Below are 24,355 nucleotides of genomic sequence, written 5' to 3' on the forward strand. Positions count from 1 at the left end.
ATATAGTGCTGCAGGCAGCAACACAGTTGTTAGATCACTTACTGCTGCTACAATAGCAGGTTATCAAGATTTAAGTGAGTTTCAACATGGTGCTACAGTCGGCACACGAGCGATCGGACACAGAATCTCCGAGGTAGCGATGAAGTGGGGATTTTCCCTGCATATTGTGAATATCGGGAACTCTGTAAAACATAAAATCTCCAACATCACTGCGGTTGGAAATAGACACTGCAAGAATGGGACCAACGACGACTGATGAGAATTGTTCAACCTGACAGAAGTGCAACGCAACCCTTCCGCAAATTGCTGTAGATTTCAATGCTGGCCATCAACAAATGTCAGCATGTGAAACATCATCAATATGGGCTTTTGCAACCGAAGGCGCAGTACCCTTGATGACTGCACGACAAAGCTTTATGCCTCGCCCAGGCCCTTCAACACCGACATTGGGCTGTTGATGACTGGAAACGTGTTGCTTGGTCGGACAAGTCTCGTTTCAAATTGTATCAAACAGATGGGTGTGTACTGATATGGAGATAACCTCATGAATCCATGGACCCTGCATGTCAGCAGAGGACTATTCACACTGGTGGAGTCTCTGTAACAGTGTGTGGCATGTGCAGTTGGAGTGATATTGGACCCCTGATACAGCTAGGTATGACTCTGACAGGTGACAAGTACGTAAGCATCCTGCCTGATAACCTGCATCCATTCACATCCATTGTGAATTCCGACGGACTTAGGCAATTCCAGCAGGACAATGTGACACCCCACACACCCAGAATTGCTACAGAGTGGCAGGTGTACCAGTTTCTTTGGCTCTTCAGCGTAGAAAGGAACTAATTTATGTGACATAAATAATCAAGGAAGTTCCTTAAATGATAAAGGAATGAGGAAGGAGACAGAATTAATGAAGTGAGGTACTTAGGCAATGAATAGGTAAGAAATGAAAAAGAACAAAAACCGTAAGAGATAGTGCTTGTGAAGGGTAATACACTAAGCTATTAGACGCCAATGAAGGGCTTAGGACACAGATTGAGACCATACAGGGAAAGGCTTCCCTACCCTCTGCACAGTCTCTTAAAAACAATGCACAAAGATAGGAAATAAGGAGATAAAAACCCTTCAATATTATGCCGCTTCTACAGCAGGAGGGGTCTGATGGGAAAACTAACAACATTCCGGGACTGAGTGTCCAGAAGAAGTCAGTTACAAGTCAGAGTAGAAGTCTGAGACATTGAAAAGCAATCTTGGACAGATGCAGCCATATTTACAGGCTGGAGGCACTGAGTGACCTGCAAGGCTCTGCTGGTCTTTTATTTCAGTGAGTAGGCAAGAGTGGTAACAGTCACTGTCTCTTTAGAAGGAGAAATAATTCAAAAGCCAAGAACGCTTAAATACTGTTTACTGAATAACCGGTTTCAACACACTAAAGGTACCATCGTCGGATCTGTGAAGATATAACGTGACAGGTTTGAGGGAGGGCTTTCATGAGTTACACTATATCCATTACTATTAGTACATTACCACATACCTGAATGTAGATTAACATTTATAAACTATTTGGATATCACAATACATGAGGCAGACCAGCTGATATAAAATCATTGTCAAAAAAAATAAAAAACAACTGCTCTCATGGTCATTCTTTTCTATAAGATATGTAAAACCAAAGTCACAAGGTAAAAATATTTGGAACTTGACCGCTGCTCGACTAAATAACAACGGTCGGCATCACACTGCCCTATTCCGCGCAGGTTGACCTGTTGCAATTCTAATGGTTCACAACCTGCTACTAAATAGCGCTGTCCAAGCAGTGCACACACAGTCCCATGGTATGGCCACTCATTACTACTACAATACAACTTTACTATTACTGCTAATCAAATACCTATGCAAAAAACACTTTCGCATACACTTACTGTACATACTATACATGCTGTGCATACTATACATACTAGTGCGTCAATTACAGAGTAAAAACATCTGAAGCACGGGCATTATCCATATTAGTGCCATACAAAACTACATATTATAATTTACCTTTATTCATACATGGAAGTCAGGAACTTACACATAGTAAGCTGTTCGTAACACAACTTAGATACACTGTGACGAGTGATTAAAACCTATATGCTGGGCTTTACCTTCTGGGCACTTCCTTAATTTCATGTGCCTATGCAGGTTTTCATAGTTGGTCCGTACTACGTTCATAATGAATGCATAGATGGTGAGAGCCTTTTATAGCACATTAGTACTTTTTTAGCGCTCACAATACCTAAGACCATAGTGCCCAGACAGGTAAAGCCCAGCATATAGGTTTTAATCACTCGTCACAGTGTATCTAAGTTGCGTAATGAACAGCTTACTATGTGTAAATTCCGGACTTCCATATATGAATTATAAATAAGGGTAAATTATAATATGTAGTTTTGTATGGCACTAATATGGATAATGCCTGTGCTTCAGATGTTTTTACTCTGTAATTGATGTACTTAACAGTATGTGCAGTAAGTGTATGCAAAAGTGTTTTTTGCATGGGTATTTGATTAGCAGTAATAGTAAAGTTGTATTGTAGTAGTAATGAGTGGGACTGTGTGTGCACTGTTCGGACAACGCTATCTAGTGGCCAGTTGTGAACCACTAGAATCGCAGCAGGTAAACCTGCGCGGAATAGGGCAGTGTGATGCCGACCGTTATTAGTTGAGCAGCGGTCATGTACCAAATGGTTTTAAATTGTGACTTCAGTTTTACATACCTTATGGAAAAGAATGACCATGAGAGCAGTTGTTTTTTATTTTTTTGTGACTGATTTTATATCAGCTGGTCTGCCTCATGTATGGTGTATAAATGTTAATCTACATTCAGATATTTGGTACTGTACTAATAGTAATGTATATAGTGTAACTCAAGTAAGCCCTCCCTCAAACCTGTCATGTTATATCTTCACAGATCCGATGATGCACGTTTAGTGTGTTGAAACCAGTTATCCAGTAAACAGTATTTAAGCAATCTTGGCTTTTGAATTATTTCTACAACAGAGTGATCGCCCTGCTACGCACTGTGTGTTCACTGCAAAAAAGTCTGTAGAAGGACTTGGCTACTATTGTGCTAGGGAGGTTAATTCTGTAACTGATATTCTAAATAAACATTGGATGTTAATTTTATTTTTTGAGTTTATTATGCTCCTCATCATCATCCTCCAGTCCACCTTACAGAATGTAAGCCAGCCAAGCAAGTCTCAAGTCTCCCTCTCACTTTGGTCTACCTATAGAATGCCCATTATCATGAATCCCGCTGCTCAATCTCTTGCAAAATCCACACTAGGCACTGCAAACATTCCCCTATGGTAAGTGTGAAGCTAATTGACATCTAATGATTTTTACACTCTTAAGGATGAAGTACTAAGTTCTGTCTCCTAAGACCCGCTAATCTGAATCACAGAGCAGGTGTAGTTCTCTATCAGTTTGCATTTTCTTCTCTAGGCAACAGTACAAAACTGTACCAACATGTCTGAAGTCAAGAAAAATTGCCTGGAAATAACTATTTCGAGACACTGAACTACTTGAACAGTTTCGCACTATCACCATTTGTAGGATCGGTATCAATTCCTAGAGGTGGTTCAGAATCTCGAACCAGTCATAACATGTAAGCATAAAATGTCATTGAAGTAAACCTATAGTCAGGAGCATCAATCTGATAATTCTTATTATAAATGGGAATGGCTTGTGTCACCTTGTTGTCACTTGAAACACTATTATTCCAGGAACCTATGACTGGTAGAACAGGAGCAAGTGCATTCATGTTATCTACATAGAATAGAACGATAGAATCTTATCATGCCCAGTCTCCTTTCCTGTGCTGAGCAATTATAGTAGCTTTTCTTATTCCATGAACAAATATCACAATATTTATTATTTCAGCATTTGTACAAAAACTGACACGAGAAATATAATGACTGTGCTATGAGAAAATTACAGAATTTAGTATTTTTGTCTTCTTTTGAGTCATCCTCCTCGGATGCAAGTATGATAGCTGAAGAACTGTTTAGACAATTTATATATGTCAATAACTTCTTAGAATTTTTCAACAGATCAGTAGCCAATTCACTTAAAGTTTGTCCCATTTTGGCTTTTTATTTGTCATCAATCAGTCTCCTTTCCTGTGCTGAGCAATTATAGTAGCTTTTCTTATTCCATGAACAAATATCACAATATTTATTATTTCAGCATTTGTACAAAAACTGACACGAGAAATATAATGACTGTGCTATGAGAAAATTACAGAATTTAGTATTTTTGTCTTCTTTTGAGTCATCCTCCTCGGATGCAAGTATGATAGCTGAAGAACTGTTTAGACAATTTATATATGGCAATAACTTCTTAGAATTTTTCAACAGATCAGTAGACAATTCACTTAAAGTTTGTCCCATTTTGGCTTTTTATTTGTCATCAAGGTGTGGTGGTGTAACATCTATGACTGGAGGAAAGGAAGATCACTGGTCCGGACGGCAAGGTGAGTTAGTATACTCTGTATGCTTATAATGATTACATGAATTGTGTATATTATGCTCAGCAATAAATAGTGTGGAAATCATATCTCTGGCGTGTCACTATTCCAATTTCACACCTCTGGTATCCAATTTCCCTCAGCGGTGATTTTCCACATAACACCACGATTTTGCTGTTGAGCCAAAAATCTGCCACGTCGGTTACGCGATTGAGAATGCTGCCATTACTAACAGCACAACCTCACTGTTTCTTCAGCAATGTCGACAACATCTCTCAAGTGCTCATGAATTCCACATGCAAAATTGCTAAATATCCACCAAGGCTTGGACAATACTACAGTGCCAAACAACATAGCGACAATGTCTTCATTCTTCACCACATCTTCGGACCAACCTCGCATCAGCGCAGATGTCAAGCAGCGAACTGTGTCACGACAAGTGTAGAATTTACTGAGTGTGTTTGCGATAAACATTCCAGATTTGACACTGAGTGAGTCTATTCCTAGCACTTTAGACAAAAGTGCTGCAGGGAATCACAATAAACAATAACCGCTCACCTCCATAACATGTTAATCTAAGTGCCTTCGACATTCCACACAGGACAAAACATTGCGTTTTCCAGTGCTAGTGATTATGAGCATGTATATGAATGTGTCGAGCATATTATCAGAAGAGACCTATCTTTAGATGAATTAATGATTCGATTATATACACAAAATAAAAGGCATAAATATGGCATGAAGATATATATGCTGAACATTCCAGTTGGTTTTATAAACGAGTGTGCTGTGTACAATTACTTGGCGATATTGGTGGAAAATTTCACACTAAAAATGTTGTTTCACGCTTTTCAGAGAAGCTGCATATTGGCCATCATATTTACATGTACGATTATTACAATAGTCTTGTGTTTGCTGTGTCATTATTAAATCTGAAAATGCACTGCTGTGAAACACTAAAGTTAAATAGGAGGAATGCTCCTTAAGATGCAGTACCTAGAAAACCGAGCCAAGGAAACACAGTTGCTCGCTATCTGCAAGGTTGATCATTCAAAATGGATGGAAGAGGTGATGTTAGTTTCATTCCACCAAATTTCAGAACAGACCGACACAAGTGATAAATTCGTGGCAGCAAATAATCTCAGAACCACTGCCAATTGTCAAATACATTACAAATATGTCTAGGACTAATAGGAAGGACTAGATGATGTTGACATGTTTCAGTTTGCAATCCCTTTACAACAAATACTTACAGAATAAAAAGAACAAATTTGTGCAAAAGCAGGAATCAACTGAAGGAAAAAAAAACAAATCATGAGGAAGAGGTGTAAAATTGTGCCAAACAAGGCAAGTATACTGACAAAACTTATAAGTATAGAGACTGTCCGAGCAATCCTGGATTCTGCCTGGCATAACGTATGATAACATGATTAGTGAGAATATTTTTATAATGGATACTATGAACATTTCTAGAGAGAGCTGTTTCTTGTACGAATAACGTCAAAATGTATTTTGTGTAATATTTTACTGTTCAATGTTTTCAAGGTCAAACTTTTTCCCTTGTTTGTCAAAGATGCAAATTTGCTCATTGTTTGAATTGATACATTGCAGTGACAATAAATCAGAGGTGCTATTGAGATTTATTGAAATAATGTTCATGACACATACAATGTTATTACACAATCTAAGTGCAACTCATGCTTGTGTGTGTTAACTGTCAATTTCTAAAGTGAAGGACAAGAATTGCATAATGTTGCTTGAATAATATTTCAATCCATAGCACACACACAATTACCAGTCTCTGCCTTATAGATTGGTGGCTCATGCCTAACAGTTGTGAGGAGGAGCTGTGTCTCTCACGCATAATGTTTTAATATATTACTTCTTTACTACTAACTCTATTCACACCAAATTTTGCAGACAGTATCCATATACACTATTGAATGTGCCTGCAAGCTTATATCGTTGTTCAACAAATAGTTCAGGATATATGACATCTATGGCAATGGACCAGTACTCTTGTAAGATTCAGGCCCAACCAAAAAGTGTTAAGCCCACAGCAAACTTATTACCTGGTCCAGAACCAAAAGATCTGAAATTGCCCCAAGAAAGTTGCTTCAGGTAATTTAAGAAATTTAGTCAATGAAATTTGATAAACCAGAAAGTAAGTATCAATCTAAGGTGAAGCGCACAGCGTGCCATTTGGAGTAGATACTTTAAGTTTCACATGCAGTCAAAGATGGGCTTCATCACTGATAAGGAGGACTCAATGCACAACTGTTGAAACAGAGAACCACAGTTAAGAACAGCGTTGTGATGTAACAGAAAGCAATTGCAGTCAAATCCACGGCATTACTTCCACTTACCTTCCTAATTTGTGTCAATACATACTTTTTTTTACATTTATTATACACTGGTGTCCAAAATTAAAGCAACAAACAGAAATTTAGCATGGTTGTGTTTATTTTGCCACAAAACAGTATGAACAGGTGATAACAAAGTAAAAACCAATGTGAAGAACACAAAATGTAAACATCTGCAACAGGCATAGTGGTAGACAAAAATGTTCTTCATTTTTTCCAACTTAATGGATTTGCACACACATTCCACCAACTTGTTAATGTGCTTAATATGGGGTGTGACCCCCTCTGACACCTATACAGGCCTGACAACAAGGGGGCATGCTATGAATTATGTCATCAGCCTCATATTGAGGCAATAACACCCATCCTTGCTGCAGAGCTGCTCACAGTTTTGGAGAGTGGTTGGTGGATGCTGACTGATGGAAGCTACCTCCCTAGTGCATCCCAGACATGATCTCTGGGATTCAAATCGGGAGAGCGAGCAGGCCATGCCATGTCATGTGTGCAATATGTTCCATTACCAAGTAAACACCAACCACACATGCTCTATGAGGTGGAGCATTGTTGTCCATCAATACAAAGTCTGGACCCACAGCATCTCGCAACAACTGCACATGAGGTCCCAAGATCTTGTCACCATACCTGACAGCAGTTGCTGTTTCACCCTTACAATTTCATGAAGGGGGGTTCAAGTGAAAAACATAATCTCTGCCCACATCATTAGGGATCTTCCTTGATATCGGTCTCTTTCTACAATGTTTGGATCCCAAAATGATGTTCCACGTTCCCTCCAGACCCAAATCCATTGAGAATCACTCTCAAATCGGGACTCATCTGTTAAAACAACATTGGTCCACTGTTCGACCAAAACGGTGACATGTTGGTGACTCCAATCTAGACATTCCCTTCTGTGAAGACATGTCAGAGGTAGACAAGCAGCAGGTCTCCAACAGTAAAGGCCACTCTGCCAAAGTCTCTGCACACCATTTGCCTCGATACATGTCCAGGGTATGCTGCAAACTCCCATGCCACTTGCTGTGCAGTACTAAGGCAGTACTGTCGTGTCATTACAGTCAAATAACGGTCCTCTCTTCTGAAGTTACAAGTGCTCAGTTACAGTGTCTTTGGGACACAGTTTCTGACTGTATACACTGTCGCTACATTCAAGAAATAACAGAATGATTCACACTAAGCCATCGGACCACATCAGTTTGCGAGTGTCCTACTTTCTTTCTCTGGTCCTCCACTGCAGAGAGTCTGTAGCATCTTCTCTGTGCCATACTGCACTGTCTGTGACTGTGTACACAGCGACTGTGGATGTCGGGCTACCCAGCAAACACTACCTTGTTTCATAGGTGCCTGACATCATCACTGGCACAGTTGTCTGTTAACCAGAATGCCATCTTCTGTGCAGAACACGATGGTACGGAGGTCTTGTTTACAGTTTGTATGATTATATCGTGAATTAGACACAGGTCAGGAAAATAGCAGTTCATTAATTTTGGATACCAGTGTAGCAATATACTAATGTCACAAGCTGAAACCAAAAAACAGTGTACACTGTTTTGATGCGAGGTATGTGCCATTTTGATGGACCGAATAAGTTCTAAGATTGTGTTTTTTAATAGAAAAATAATTTTGAGAGAATCTTATAAAAATCTTTTATTAAACACTGCGCATATATTTCATAGATTAGCACACATTTATAGATTTTTCAATGTAATACAAATTCTCATGGCAAGAATCTAGTTCACATAGGACATCTTTCCCAAACATTTTTGTATCAGCATAAAGGAAGCACAATATAAATGACACAGTGAAAAAGAGGCACTTCACAAACTAACCTTACATACGTATATTTTCTTCCTGGCAGTGATAATTTTATGTCTTCTTCATGTTATCCATCCTCTTGAAGTTTAGCACCAGTAGTCTTACTATAACTATGTAAGAGATTACATAACTCCAACAAATTAATGGCCTGCAGAAGCGGATAACAGAAGCTGACAGCAGTAAGCTATTAGTGCACCTCAAACAATCATTTTATTAGTAATGATCTGTGAATGAAAAGAATATTGTAAACAAAATCTAATGAAACTAACTGCAATTCTGGCAGACCAGTGAAACAGTGATCACATTGGTAGTACCATTTTAGTGGCCAATCATTATCTCATTAAATCATAGTTTTGGGATGCAAAGGGAATGGTCAACAGATGATTAATTATTTCTATATTAATTTGTATTTTAAATAATGGAAGGCAACTGTTATACATAGATTAATTACTTCTACATTAATTTGTATATTAAGTAATGGAAGACAATTGTCACACATTGATTAATTATTCCACATTAATCTGTATATTAAGTAATGGAAGACAATTGTCACACATTGATTAATTATTCCACATTAATTTGTAATTTAAATAATGGAAGACAATTGTCACACATTGATTAATTACTTATACCTTAATTCATATTTTAAGTAATGGAAGGCACACGTCACACACAAATTACCAAAATCTTGTTTTAAACATAAATAAAAAATTACATGTAATGAAGTTAATTAAAACATATTGAATGTGTCTAACAATGTAGTAAGACAACATCAAACAATCTGAGATCAGAATTATCGGCACAGCAAGTAATTAACTTGCAAAAAGAGTTGTCAAACTCTTATCTAACCTATTAATTCTTATTTTCTATTCTCCTTTTTGTGATCTACTGTACATAAAAGTTGCAGATCAAGGGACTACTAAAACACACTGGTTACTCTACATAGACATATTGAAAAAACACACATTTCTGGAGAACAAAGGCACATAATGACTTAAACTAAGAACAGACATGCACTGTCCGGTTACAGAAGACAAGACACATTTAAATCTACAGTCAGCAAAAGGTAGGCTGTGGTTCTTTTGCTGATAGCAATGCTCCACAGGTGACATTTTTGTTAAATCTGTGGTGTCAAGCAAATATGAAGTTATGAGTTTTGAAACTGATGAAGACAATACTGTATTTAATGTTCCTGTTATGACAACCATTCATTTTCTGTTTACCGTGATTATAGTTAATCTCAACTAGTAAAGCTCTTGGCTTAACACCTTCGCTGCGGCTGACGCTTATAAGCGTCAAAACAAGCCACAAGCCAGTGTAGCTGACGCTTATAAGCGTCCGCGCTCACTGTCTGATTACTCAGTCTAGTTGCAGCGTCTAAGCTAGCATGAGAGCGTGTACACCTTTGTGTGGTCCGTTATCGAACATATATTGTTCGTAATGGTGACTAATAAACAGACACCTGGACCTTCCAATGTGAAAAGGAGCAGGAAAAGTGTTAAACTGACAGAGGAACAGTTACTTAGTGTACTAGACGACATTGATTTTCTGTGTAGGGAGGACGAGGCATACCACGGAGCTTATCATTTAGAGGCTGCAGAAGAATTCCAGAGCGATGATAGCGTGGAAGCACAGCTTTCGAATCCGTTTCATGAAAGTACCTGCCGTTTCAGAGTGTTACCGGCCCACACTCGCACGTTGCCGGGCCGCACTGGAGAGTTGCGCACCTGCACCGATGCCGCAGCGGAAGTGTTAAGCTTATTTCTATGCTAGACAGTGATTGTCTCCAGTCTGCTTAACTTCAGCTCAAGTTTTTGTATTTTGTGAAAAGATTATATAATACTCTGAGTGTTGATTTCAGATCCAAGTTGACAATATCTGGAAACAAGTTAGATTATTATTGACTTCTTGAAACACCTGACTGTAAAACAGATGAATAATAGACTATTTCTAAACAGGAAGGTTAACTAGTCATGAAAATTATTTCACAAAGAGTTATATGACAATGACTGATCACTGTAAAATAATATATAGCTAAAAAACATGTCGGTTATAAAGAAGTCTACATACCTTCAGGTCGAGCTTTCGGCTTAGCTAATCCCACATCTTGCATAAGTTCAAAGGCGAAGGCAACATTATGAACTTTTTGATCAAAATCTTGTGGTGTTAAATGAAAACTATATAAAGGCACAAAGAAACCTTCCAACAAGCCCATCAAAAGAGTTAGATAAACACCATCATGAAACTGTGTATCAAGATCAGTCACATCAAGATTTACTTTGTTCAGATGCTTGTTGACAAATGTAACCAAAGACTGTAAACAAAAGAATTCACTCAATTTTCTGACATCATTAATATTCAAGGCAAACTTTTAAATTAGTAACATACCTTTTTTACAACTTGCAGTTTGTCCGGTGCATGGTCAAATAATGTATCGAAGGCATCTCTCTCACAGCGCATCCCGAGGTCATCATAGGTAGTTGTTATTTCTTCTAATACTGTCCGATGGCTCAGTGAGCCATCCAGTTTCTAAAGCAATACAAATTCCTCAATACATTGTATGCTGAGTCCCATGAACTTTTTTTTTTAATACACAAAACAGATGATTAATGCTGCATGCTTTCCTTTTGCTAATGGCATTTTTATTTCATCTCGTGAAGTCTCTACATCAACCAGAACTGAACCAGGTATTTCCATACTCACTATATGGCAATACAATTACCTTCATTGAAAGTGTGTGTGTGTGTGTGTGTGTGTGTGTGTGTGTGTGTGTGTGTGTGTGAGCGCGCGCGCACAGTTTCTATATAGATATAAGATTTTACACCGTTAACATTAAATACCACAAACTGATTTGTTCTGTTGGACAGTCTTTCATCGCATACGTACTTTCTCACCTGTCATGTGCAAACTAATCGAAAGAAGTTCAGTGAAGACTGACTGAATGTTATGCTACCTGTTTCAAAATAATAGTTGCGGATAGTGCCCATTTTATGTAGTTGTTTCAAAACTCCTTTTTTTGTAAAACAATCTACCTTTTTACATCCTGCAATACAGTACATCTTTATTTTACCCACATAATTTTTGCATTTGTTAAGAAAAAACATGTTCTGCTAGCCTCCTTTAATGCCGAAACTCTTTTTTTCCTCTGATGCATTTTATTACCGGTTTCCCTGCTAGTTTACCAATTTCTAAAGTAAATGATAAAAAAGTTATCATATTAACTCTTCCAAACGCGCCTGAAGGGGCAAGTGAGGCGAAAGTGTAGCGAGACTGGCAGGAGGGCGAGGGGCAAGAACACATATTATTTACATGTTTCAGAGAGAAGTTGTTAGTTATTGAAGGGCAATGCAGATGCCATAGTTGGAAAAAAAAAAGCGTCTGTCATAACATTACACTGAACAAAAGGACTGGAATTATCTTGGAAAAGAGCTACTCATATAAGAAGGCACCTCACTCGAACATAATCCAAACAGAATGCTAGACAGTGATTGTAGCAAGATAACTGTAATGTCTGACTGCTTTTGAAGATAATGGTATGTGTGATGAGGCAGAAATGGAGTAGACAAGGAAAAGTGAGTGTTGTAATAAAGGAATAATATGTTTATGTAAATTGGACATGGGGCTGAATATTATGTATGAGAAAATAGGGAGAAGGGGGTGAGAGAGACAGTGTTTTAGATCTTGGAGATCTCGGCTAACAGTACTGTCACAGGAATGTAATGGCATGGAAGATTTATTTCTGCATGAAGTGAAAAGAAACATGTTTTCTGGAAATGGTTACTAAATGTTTACATCACACAGGCAGTGTTAGTCACACAAAGGATGTGGAGAAGTAGTCTGTGTGAAAGGCATTGCAGTTGTTTTTATTTGCATACTTACTTGCTGAACACATGGTCTACAATCCATGGCAACAAACAAGGAAAATGTCTGAGAACTGTGAATGCCAGTGCTAAGAAAAGGCTCTTTGGATAAAATATCAAACTACAAAACTGTGTCACAGTTAAATCCCTTCTCAAAAATTCTAGAGAAAATTGTTTTAGGGCATTATTTTATCCGTTTTCTTCTATGACATGCTTTTAAGTTTCATAAATAAATGTTCTCCTCTTGCCGTACAACATGGTTTTAAAAGTCTAAACCTACACAGACAGTGATTTTTGAATTCTTAGACTGTGCTTTAAAATCCCTTGATCAACATATATTTGCTGTAGGTATTTTTCTAGAACTATCAAAAACCTTTGACATCCTGGGTCATAACAGTCTGCTCAAAAACTTAAAAAGATGGCTAGTAAAGGTGTAGCACATAACTGGTTGTGTTCATATCTAAAAAATCACATGCAGAAGATATCACTTCAGTATAAATTCAACACTAAGAATTAAACAAGAAACAACTCCTTCCTTTCTAGTGGATTGCCAATAAAATATGGCATACTGCAGGGCTCAATCTCAGGTCCACTATTCTTCTTGATTTATGTGTGTGACTTTGTTGAATACATGAGTCCTCAAAAAACTATCCTATTTGCTGAAGACACCAGTATATTGCTTACTTAAAGTCGACAGAAAGCAAAACAACAGTGCTGCAGGCATACTGTGCACAGTTAAACTCATTCCTTCAATATGGAATCAGTTTCTGGCAACACTTAACTCACAGCATAAAGGTTTTTAGAATGCAATGAGCCCTAACAATAATTTGTGGCCATAAAAAGATGCAGTCTTGAAAACCTCATTTTCCGAGCTTGATGTTCTGAATGTTCCAAGTTTATTCATTTATGAAACTATCTTGTTCAACAGAGACTACCTCTTGGAAACAAACTACCACAGAACAAAGATGTACACAACTATTGTACGAGAGGGAAGTGAAATATACACCAAAAATATCACAGTAAAACAGCAAATCAGAGGAGCATAATTAACATTGGCGTAATACTATACAATAAAATATCAGAGGAAATAAAAATTGCTACATGTCCAATAATTTAAGTTAAACTAAACGCATTTCTAATAAAGTACTGTTACTAATCTGTAAAAGAATTTCTGAATATGTAGCAAAAAAGTTACTTAAAAACTAAATTATTTAACTGGATAGATAAAAAATCTACTCACCAAGCCACAGCAGAACACACACATAAAAGATGTGTTGCAATTGGCAAGCTTTTGGAGCCAGTGGCTCCTTCTTCAAGCAAAAGGGTTGATGGGGAAGGAAGAGGGGTGAAGGAAAAGGACTGGAGAGGTCTAGGACAAGGGGTAGATTTTGGGGAAAGTCGCCCAGAACCGTGGTTCAGGGGAGACTTACCTTACGGGATGAGAAGGAAAGACTGATTGTTGGGGTTTGCATCGGACGAGATTTGAACACCTAAGAGCTTAAAGGTGGAAGACGGGGTAATATGCAGATAGAAATTACTGCTTAAATATCATGCATGAGTTAATAAGAGTGAAAAGCTAAGTGCATTGTACATAATAGAGGTGGGAGGGGGTAGTGAAAAATAAATGGGAAAGACAATGAAAGATGTGGGAAACTAAAGTGAATTGAAGCAAATGTAGTTACAGTGAAGAAATGCTGAGTCGGAAGAAACTAACGTAAACTAAGGCCAGGTGGGTGGGGAGAACCAAGGACATACTGTGCTACTAGTTAATTGTAAGAGTAGGTTGTTGTTTTTGTTGTTGTTGTTCTTCTTCTTCTTCTTCTTCTTCTTCTTCATGTGGTCTTCAGTCTAAAGACTGGTTTGATGCAGCTCTCCATGCTACTCTATCCTGTGTTAAGCCTCTTCATCTCTGAGTAACTGCTGCAACATACATCCTTCTGAATCTACTTAGTGTATTCATCTCCTGGTCTCCTCCTACAGTTTTTATCCTCCATTCTTCCCTCCAATACTAAATTGGTAATCCCTTGATGCCTCAGAATGTGTCCCACCAACCAATCCTTTCTTCTAGTCAAGTTGGGCCACAAATTCCTTTCTCCCCAATCCTATTCAATACTTCCTCATTAGTTGCGTAATCTACCATCCAATATTCAGCATTTGTCTGTAGCACCACATTTCAAAAGCTTCTATTCTCTTGCTGTCTAAAGTGTTATCATCCACATTTTACTTCCATATATCATTACTCTCCAGACAAATACTTTCAAAAAGGACTTCCTGACACTTAAATCTATACTCGATGTTAATAATTTCTCTTATTCAGAAACTCTTTTCTTACCATTGCCCATCTACATTTTATATCCTCCCTACTTCAACAATCATCATTTATTTTGCTCTCCAAATAGCAAAACTCTACTACTTCAAGTGTCTCATTTCCTCATCTAATACCCACAGCATCACCTGATTTAATTCGACTACATTCCATCACCTTCGTTTTGCTTTTTTGATGTTCATCTTACATCCTCCTTTTTAAAACACTGTCTATTCCATCCAATTGCTCTTCCAAGTCCTTTGTTGGCTCTGACAGGATTACAATGTCATCGGCAAACCTCAAATTTTTATTTCTCCTCCCTGGACTTTAATGCCTACTCCAATTTTTTCTTTTGTTTCCTTTACTGCTTGCTCAATATACAGATTGAATAACATTGGGGGTAGGCTACAACCCTATCACACTCACTTCTCAACCACTGCTTCCCCTTTCATGCCCCTTGACTCTTACAACTGCCATCTGGTTTCTGTACAAATTGTATATAGCCTTTTGCTCCCTGTATTTTGCTACTGCCATCTTTAGAATGTGAAAGAGAATATACCATTCAACACTGTCAAAAGCTTTCTCTAAGTCTACAAATACCTATCTTCTATGAGAAGTCGTACAATCAGTATTGCTTCGCATGTTCCTGCTTTTCTCCGGAATCCAAACTAATCTTCCTCGAGGTCGGCTTCTATCAGTTTTTCCATTCTTCTGTAAGGGATTCATGTTAGCATTTTGCATCTGTGACTTATTAAACTGATTGTTTGGTAATTTTCGCGCTTGTCAGCACTTGCTTTCTTAGGAATTGGATTATTACATTCTTCTTGGAGTCTGAGGGTATTTCACCTGTCTCATGCATCTTGCTGGCCAGATGGAAGAGTTTTGTCATGGCTGGCTCTCCCAAGACTATCAGTAGTTCCAACGGAATGTTGTCAACTCCCAGGGCCTTCTTTCAACTTACATCCTTCAGTGCTCTGTCAAATTATTCATGCAGTATCTTATCTCCCATCTCATCTTCGTCTACTAATCTTCCATTTCCATAATGTTGCCCTCAAGTATACTGCACTTGTATAGACCCTGTATATATTCCTTTTATCTTTCTCCTTTCCCTTCTTTGCTCAGGACTGGTTTTCCATCTGAGCTCTTGATATTCATGCAGGTAGTTCTCTTTTCTCCAAAGGTCTCTTTAATTTTCCTACAGGCAGCAACTATCGTTTCCATAGTATTTCATTTGTCCTGTAGCCATTCCTGCTTAGCCATTTTGCACTTCCCGTCAATCTCATTTTTGAGACATTTGTATTCCTTTTTGCCAGCTTCATTTACTGCATTTTTATATTTTCTCCTTTCATCAATTAAATTCAATATCTCTTGTGTTACCCACGGATTTCTACCAGCCCTTGTCTTTTTACCTACTTGATCCTCTGCTGCCTTCACTATTACATCTTGCAAAACTATCCATTCTTCTTCTACTGTAATAATTTCCCCTGCTCTTGTCAATAGTTCCCTAATGCTCCCTCTGAGACACTCTACAACCTCTGGTTCTTTCAGTTTATCCAGATCCCATCTCCTTAAATTCCTACTTTTTTGCGGTTTCTTCAGTTTTAATCTACAGTCCACAACCAATAAATTGTGGTCAGAGTCCACATCTGCCCCTGCCCCTGGAAATGTCTTACAATTTAAAACCTGGTTCGTAAATCTCTGTCTTACCATTATATAATCAACCCGAAACCTTCTGGTGTCTCCATCTCTCTTCCAAGTATACAACCTTCTCTAATGATTGTTAAACCAAGTGTCAGCTATGATTAAATTATGCTCTGAGCAAAATTCTACCAGGCAGCTTCCTCTTTCATTCCTTACTCCCAGTCCATGTTCACCTACTGCTTTTCCTAACCTTTTTAATTTGCCTACTACTTGCTTATACTATGTATTATTGAACTTTTCTTTGACTTGTCCAATGTCACTTGTACAATTTGTGCTGTATGATAAAACTGGGCCAATAACACATCAATCAATCAGTCAATCAACAATCTGATCTTTACAAGCAAAGTGGTTGAGAAGGATGATCGTAACAGGCCATACAAGGTCCAATTCTTAATTACGTTTCACAGGATGCTGAAACATGATATCAGGTGCTAATTATGTACACTGATTCTTTATGGCGCAATTGTCTTACAACTAGATAGTACACCAAAGTGATACTGTGAGAAAAAGACAGCACTGGCCATAGAATATAATAGTTCGTGTAGGAGAGAAATGATCATATAAAAATGTTCAAAATGGACACAAGGAAAAAAATTCAATGGGCATCATTAACAATAATAATACTAAAAACAAAGCAGGGTGAAAAGAGAAAAGTGAGAAAAACAGACAAACTTAGGAACACCCACACCTACATTCCGAATTTCCAGCAAGACTTACTCCCTAGCTTATCTTTCTAAATAACATCCAGTATGTTAAACAGATAATGTTGTGAGGATCCCTTATCCTCCCACATAAGAATACCTGTTATATTTCAAGACATTTCTTGAGACCTTGGTGATCACTTTTACCACAGGGTGCGTGTTACATAACTGCAGCTACCACTGGTTTACCACGTCCAGCATTTAAGAATAATCTTTGCCCACTGACAATGCTTTCTGGTATAATGATTGTTGCTTAGTGCATGTGCTTGGCATAGCACTAAGGTGGCAAGTAGATAACTAGAATCTGCCGTCGTCATGTAGCCGCACTCACTACTGTATTCGGGATAATTATCCCCACTCTGTTCAGATGTGCTTACGGTTTCAGTGTGAAATGATTAATGTTGTATTGTGACATACAGAATCCTGCTAAAACAAAGTGTAGTTAAATTGGTTTTGAAGTGAGTAATAATTTTGATAATAAATTGTACAGCATGTGAGCCTGCATTAATTGTTATTAATCAAACCATTCATTGTCCGATTCCTAAAAGATATCAAGAAAATAAAATGTTTCATTAGATCACCGAGTTGAAGAGGAGAGAAGTATCATTGGTTAATACAGCATCACTGAGGGATACTCTTATGTATGGAGACTGGTGACAAGGACTTGACATCCTGCAATGATCTTCTGATCTGGAGCCCCAGCGCAGTGTCAACATATAATAAGTTAATTTGTCATTTTCAGTGGTACCTCCATTTTTCAAGCAACTTTGGACTGGAGGAAAGATGTAGATAGTGAACTGCTCTTCTGATTATAAATAACAGAGTCTAGTCAAAGTGAGAAACAAGATGTAATTAATGAGGGCAGTGTTGATTTGGGTAGTTTGGACATGTCACTGATGAATCAGGACTAACTGACAAAATTCAAGTTGTAGAGATAGCTGAATATTACAGTTCAAAGTTGAGAACAGACACAAAATCGAAAGAGGCAGGAATAGGCAACAATCATGCTGATAATGTAGGAAAGCAGAATGTGTTAATGCAATTATTATAAAGTCTGGGTGTAGATTTGGACAAGAAAATAGATGATAATAAGCCTGAGTTGAAACAAATATGTTCTGTGGTTACTCATCTTTAAGAAAGAAAGTCATCACTGCTCAAAAACCTGCTGCAAGAGTAATATGTGGTGCACACACACAATCATTTTGACTACTGCTTCACACTATATTTGTTCCCTCATTAAATTTGTTATAAACAAAAGGAACAATGATGTACATAATTATAAACAGCAGAACAAAAAATGACATTCATTACTCAACATTAAGGTTGCCTTTACATGTTTGATATCAAGATAATAATTTTTTTCACTCTCATGTAAAACTAAATTTTTTGACAAGCAAGGTTGCTGTTCAACACTGTCGATTCAAAGAAAAAAAACCTCTGTAGATATTCGGCATGTAGCTATAGTTAAAAATTAATTTGTGTGATCCATGGAACATGAAACTCAGTAACTAACAGAAGGCTGATAATCAAAAATTAAGTGCATATGTAAACAAAAAAGCTCTATGAGCAAAATCAAAAATTGAAAATAGATTTGGATGGAATGTTGAATAAAAAAGTTATAAAAAATCATTATGACATGTAAGAGTTATTCAAGGATTTGAAAAATGAACTTATGTGATCAACAAATGCCAAGCGGGACAATAAACAATGAGAAGAAGAGAGAGAATCCAAGGAGACTGAAGTGCAATCTCACGGCAACTCAGATTGTTGAACCAAATGCAATAATTATCTATACCAGTTTTGATATGCAAAAATCATGTGACAAAAGCAATTCAGATTGCAAGAAGATTTCTGATGTATGACAACATTCTTCCAATCTTGAAATTAAAGTTAATTAGCTGGATCAATTGGACAAGATCAAAGAAAACTGCAATACTGATACTGGCTGAAGCTGGAAATGACAGGATATTGATTTGCTGATGCTAGAAAGCTCCAATGATAACTGCTACACTAACTTAATAATAACAGTGCTTAGCAATAATATTACTACTCTTAACTTAAGGATCAACTATTTTGCTACCGACGGACAATTTAGCGTTTCATTTTCACAAATTGCTGTTGATGTGCACTCTACTTGTAATGTTTGTGACTACATACGAGGTCAGTTCAAAAAAATTCTGGAACTTTTGAGCACAAAATTTTTCTATGCTAAATTTTACTTATTGTGTATGGTCACTTTCAAAATACTCTCCTCCACAATTGATACACGACTCCCAATGCCATTTGCACTTCTGGAAGCTGTTTTGGTACACCTCTTGCTGGACCGCACAGTGCCCCATCTGCAAATTTTCTTTTATCGCATCTATTGAAAAATCTTCAACCTTCCAATGGGGTTTTCACTTTGCAAATAAAATAAGTACCCGCAGGGGCTAGGTCTGGAAAGTACGGAGGGTGAGGCAGCACAGTGAATTCATTTTCTGTACAATAGTCACGCACCAACAGGGACGAATATGCAGGTGCATTATCATGATGTACGAGCTACGAAAATACCTCACCTGATTTCAGGCCGTTTCCTTCTCACATTTTCTTGCAGGTATCGCAACACATCCCGATAGCAACATTGATTAATACTTTGTTTTTGTGAATTCACAATGAACCAATTCTTCAAAGTCAAAGAAAACTATCAGCACGGCTTTGACATTTAACCTAACCTTTTCAGTTTTCTTTGGTCTTGGAGAACATCTCCCGACCCATTGTGAAGGCTGAACCCAGGTCTCAACATCATAACCATAGACTCACTTCTCATCACCATTTATGGTTCTCTTAAGGAAGATCTTGTTCTCATTTGCGTGATCCAAAAGCTCTTCACAGATTGTGAGGTGAAGGCCTTTCTTGTGCCATGGGATGAACTTGGCAGCAGCACGATGCATTCCAAGGTGCCACGTCAGGATCTCATGGCATGATCCGACTGAAATGTTACATTCTTCTACAATATCTCAGACAGTCAGTTTTCAATACACACACAATTTCATTGATGTTCCTCACATGAGCATATCAATGGATGTCGAAGGGCTTCCTGAATGAGAGTCATCTTTAAGTTCCGTCCAGTCATTTCTAAATCATATGAACCATTTGTAACACCATGCACAGCTTAAGCAATCATCACCATAGGCTTCCTGCATCATTTGGTGTGTCTCTGTAAAGGTTTCTTGAGTTTCAAGCAAAATATAATGCAGACACGTTGCTTCTCTAACTACGTCACCTCAAAATTTGCAAACACTGCGACGCAACGTTCTACTCAATACAGCACTGAACAATAACTAACAGAAATACAACAATGAAACTTCCGGCAGTTATACATCAAACACAGGCATGAGCCGGGATGGCAACTCAATTTCACTCCAACACAACACTGGCATGAAATTACAAATGTTTCAGAATTTTTCGACCATAACTCATATTGTGAGTTAGTGTGGAAAAATTTACAACACCTGCAGAGTTCAAAAGCACTTTCTCAGGTGTATGTTTGTGCAAAGATCAGCAGAACACTGTATATAATTTACTAATCCACGATGAGAACTGCAATTGGAATTTCACAACAAAGGAGAAATTCCACTGGAATGGTAGATCAAAAACAGTATGAATAAAAAGATGATTGTAAACTAATTTTGGAAATAATAAGAGAAAAAGTAACAGAAAAGGGAAGAAGAAGAAATTTCAAGTTTACTGCTGAGAGATAACATGACGACTTTGACTTGTGTAGAAATTCATTAACAGGGTTTCAAACGGTTTTTTGTGAGTGACTATCATTTACACGTTCAATGGTGTGGGCAGCAAGTGTTTCGTTTTTGTTTTCTTTACGTTTTCTTTACGTTATCAGGAGAAAGAAAACTGGCATTCTACGGATCGGAGCGTGGAATGTCAGATCCCTTAATCGGGCAGGTAGGTTAGAAAATTTAAAAAGGGAAATGGATAGGTTGAAGTTAGATATAGTGGGAATTAGTGAAGTTCGGTGGCAGGAGGAACAAAACTTCTGGTCAGGTGACTACAGGGTTATAAACACAAAATCAAATAGGGGTAATGCAGGAGTAGGTTTAATAATGAATAGGAAAATAGGAATGCGGGTAAGCTACTACAAACAGCATAGTGAACGCATTATTGTGGCCAAGATAGATACAAAGCCCACACCTACTACAGTAGTACAAGTTTATATGCCAACTAGCTCTGCAGATGACGAAGAAATTGAAGAAATGTATGATGAAATAAAAGAAATCATTCAGATTGTGAAGGGAGACGAAAATTTAATAGTCATGGGTGACTGGAATTCGAGTGTAGGAAAAGGGAGAGAAGGAAACATAGTAGGTGAATATGGATTGGGGGACAGAAATGAAAGAGGAAGCCGCCTGGTAGAATTTTGCACAGAGCACAACATAATCATAACTAACACTTGGTTTAAGAATCATGAAAGAAGGTTGTATACATGGAAGAACCCTGGAGATACTAAAAGGTATCAGATAGATTATATAATAGTAAGACAGAGATTTAGGAACCAGGTTTTAAATTGTAAGACATTTCCAGGGGCAGATGTGGACTCTGACCACAATCTATTGGTTATGACCTGTAGATTAAAACTGAAGAAACTGCAAAAAGGTGGGAATTTAAGGAGATGGGACCTGGATAAACTAAAAGAACCAGAGGTTGTACAGAGATTCAGGGAGAGCATAAGGGAGCAATTGACAGGAATGGGGGAAATAAATACAGTAGAAGAAGAATGGGTAGCTTTGAGGGATGAAGTAGTGAAGGCAGCAGAGGACCAAGTAGGTAAAAAGACGAGGGCTAGTAGAAATCCTTGGGTAACAGAAGAAATATTGAATTTAATTGATGAAAGGAGAAAATATAAAAATGCAGTAAGTGAAACAGGCAAAAAGGAATACAAACGTCTCAAAAATGAGATCGACAGGAAGTGCAAAATGGCTAAGCAGGGATGGCTAGAGGACAAATGTAAGGATGTAGAGGCCTATCTCACTAGGGGTAAGATAGATACCGCCTACAGGAAAATTAAAGAGACCTTTGGAGATAAGAGAACGACTTGTATGAATATCAAGAGCTCAGATGGAAACCCAGTTCTAAGCAAAGAAGGGAAAGCAGAAAGGTGGAAGGAGTATATAGAGAGTCTATACAAGGGCGATGTACTTGAGGACAATATTATGGAAATGGAAGAGGATGTAGATGAAGATGAAATGGGAGATATGATACTGCGTGAAGAGTTTGATAGAGCACTGAAAGACCTGAGTCGAAACAAGGCCCCCGGAGTAGACAATATTCCATTGGAACTACTGACGGCCGTGGGAGAGCCAGTCCTGACAAAACTCTACCATCTGGTGAGCAAGATGTATGAAACAGGCGAAATACCCTCAGACTTCAGGAAGAATATAATAATTCCAATCCCAAAGAAAGCAGGTGTTGACAGATGTGAAAATTACCGAACTATCAGCTTAATAAGTCACAGCTGCAAAATACTAACACGAATTCTTTACAGACGAATGGAAAAACTAGTAGAAGCCAACCTTGGGGAAGATCAGTTTGGATTCCGTAGAAACACTGGAACACGTGAGGCAATACTGACCTTACGACTTATCTTAGAAGAAAGATTAAGGAAAGGCAAACCTACATTTCTAGCATTTGTAGACTTAGAGAAAGCTTTTGACAATGTTGACTGGAATACTCTCTTTCAAATTCTAAAGGTGGCAGGGGTAAAATACAAGGAGCGAAAGGCTATTTACAATTTGTACAGAAACCAGATGGCAGTTATAAGAGTCGAGGGACATGAAAGGGAAGCAGTGGTTGGGAAGGGAGTAAGACAGGGTTGTAGCCTCTCCCCGATGTTGTTCAATCTGTATATTGAGCAAGCAGTAAAGGAAACAAAAGAAAAATTCGGAGTAGGTATTAAAATCCATGGAGAAGAAATAAAAACTTTGAGGTTCGCCGATGACATTGTAATTCTGTCAGAGACAGCAAAGGACTTGGAAGAGCAGTTGAATGGAATGGACAGTGTCTTGAAAGGAGGATATAAGATGAACATCAACAAAAGCAAAACAAGGATAATGGAATGTAGTCTAATTAAGTCGGGTGATGCTGAGGGAATTAGGTTAGGAAATGAGGCACTTAAAGTGGTAAAGGAGTTTTGCTATTTGGGGAGCAAAATAACTGATGATGGTCGAAGTAGAGAGGATATAAAATATAGGCTGGCAATGGCAAGGAAAGCGTTTCTGAAGAAGAGAAATTTGTTAACATCCAGTATTGATTTAAGTGTCAGGAAGTCATTTCTGAAAGTATTCGTATGGAGTGTAGCCATGTATGGAAGTGAAACATGGACGATAAATAGTTTGGACAAGAGGAGAATAGAAGCTTTCGAAATGTGGTGCTACAGAAGAATGCTGAAGATTAGATGGGTAGATCACATAACTAATGAGGAAGTATTGAATAGGATTGGGGAGAAGAGAAGTTTGTGGCACAACTTGACCAGAAGAAGGGATCGGTTGGTAGGACATGTTCTGAGGCATCAAGGGATCACCAATTTAGTATTGGAGGGCAGCGTGGAGGGTAAAAATCGTAGAGGGAGACCAAGAGATGAATACACTAAGCAGATTCAGAAGGATGTAGGTTGCAGTAGGTACGGGGAGATGAAAAAGCTTGCACAGGATAGAGTAGCATGGAGAGCTGCATCAAACCAGTCTCAGGACTGAAGACCACAACAACAACAACGTTTGAATAGTGTTGGTGCACAGTACATCATTTGAATGGTGTTGGTGCACGGCACATCACCCCCAAGCAATAAGGTGGCTCGCAGGAGGGGTCTGACATTACTTTGAATGACCCCAGGAGTTGGTGTATCTTCTGCTAAGTGGCACTACCAATCTACATTGGATAGCCCAGGCTGTGCACCAGTCGATCCACTGTGAGCAACATCAAAGCTGTTTGTTTATCAACTTTTCCATTTGAGATGCAACAATAATATGAGCCTTTCATTGTGTGTAATGAATTAAATGTTACCCATGTTCTTTACAAAGCGGATACCTGCAAGGG

The 24,355-nt window shown here is 38.1% G+C and overlaps 1 protein-coding gene across 1 annotated transcript in view; it reads right to left on the reverse strand.

Moving 5' to 3' along the window:
• Positions 1–8,508: 8,508 nt before the first annotated feature.
• Positions 8,509–24,355, reverse strand: part of LOC126480660 (beta-parvin) — a 116,923-nt gene continuing 101,076 nt past the window's right edge. The window contains exons 7-9 of the mRNA XM_050103883.1: positions 11,091–11,231; positions 10,773–11,016; positions 8,509–10,580 (exon numbers count right to left, since the gene is read on the reverse strand). Coding sequence (XP_049959840.1) covers positions 10,504–10,580; positions 10,773–11,016; positions 11,091–11,231 — 462 coding nt within the window. The 3' untranslated portion in view covers positions 8,509–10,503. The remainder of the gene's footprint in view (positions 10,581–10,772; positions 11,017–11,090; positions 11,232–24,355) is intronic.

This window comes from Schistocerca serialis, chromosome 5 (assembly GCF_023864345.2).
Source record: "Schistocerca serialis cubense isolate TAMUIC-IGC-003099 chromosome 5, iqSchSeri2.2, whole genome shotgun sequence".
Lineage (NCBI taxonomy): Eukaryota > Metazoa > Arthropoda > Insecta > Orthoptera > Acrididae > Schistocerca > Schistocerca serialis.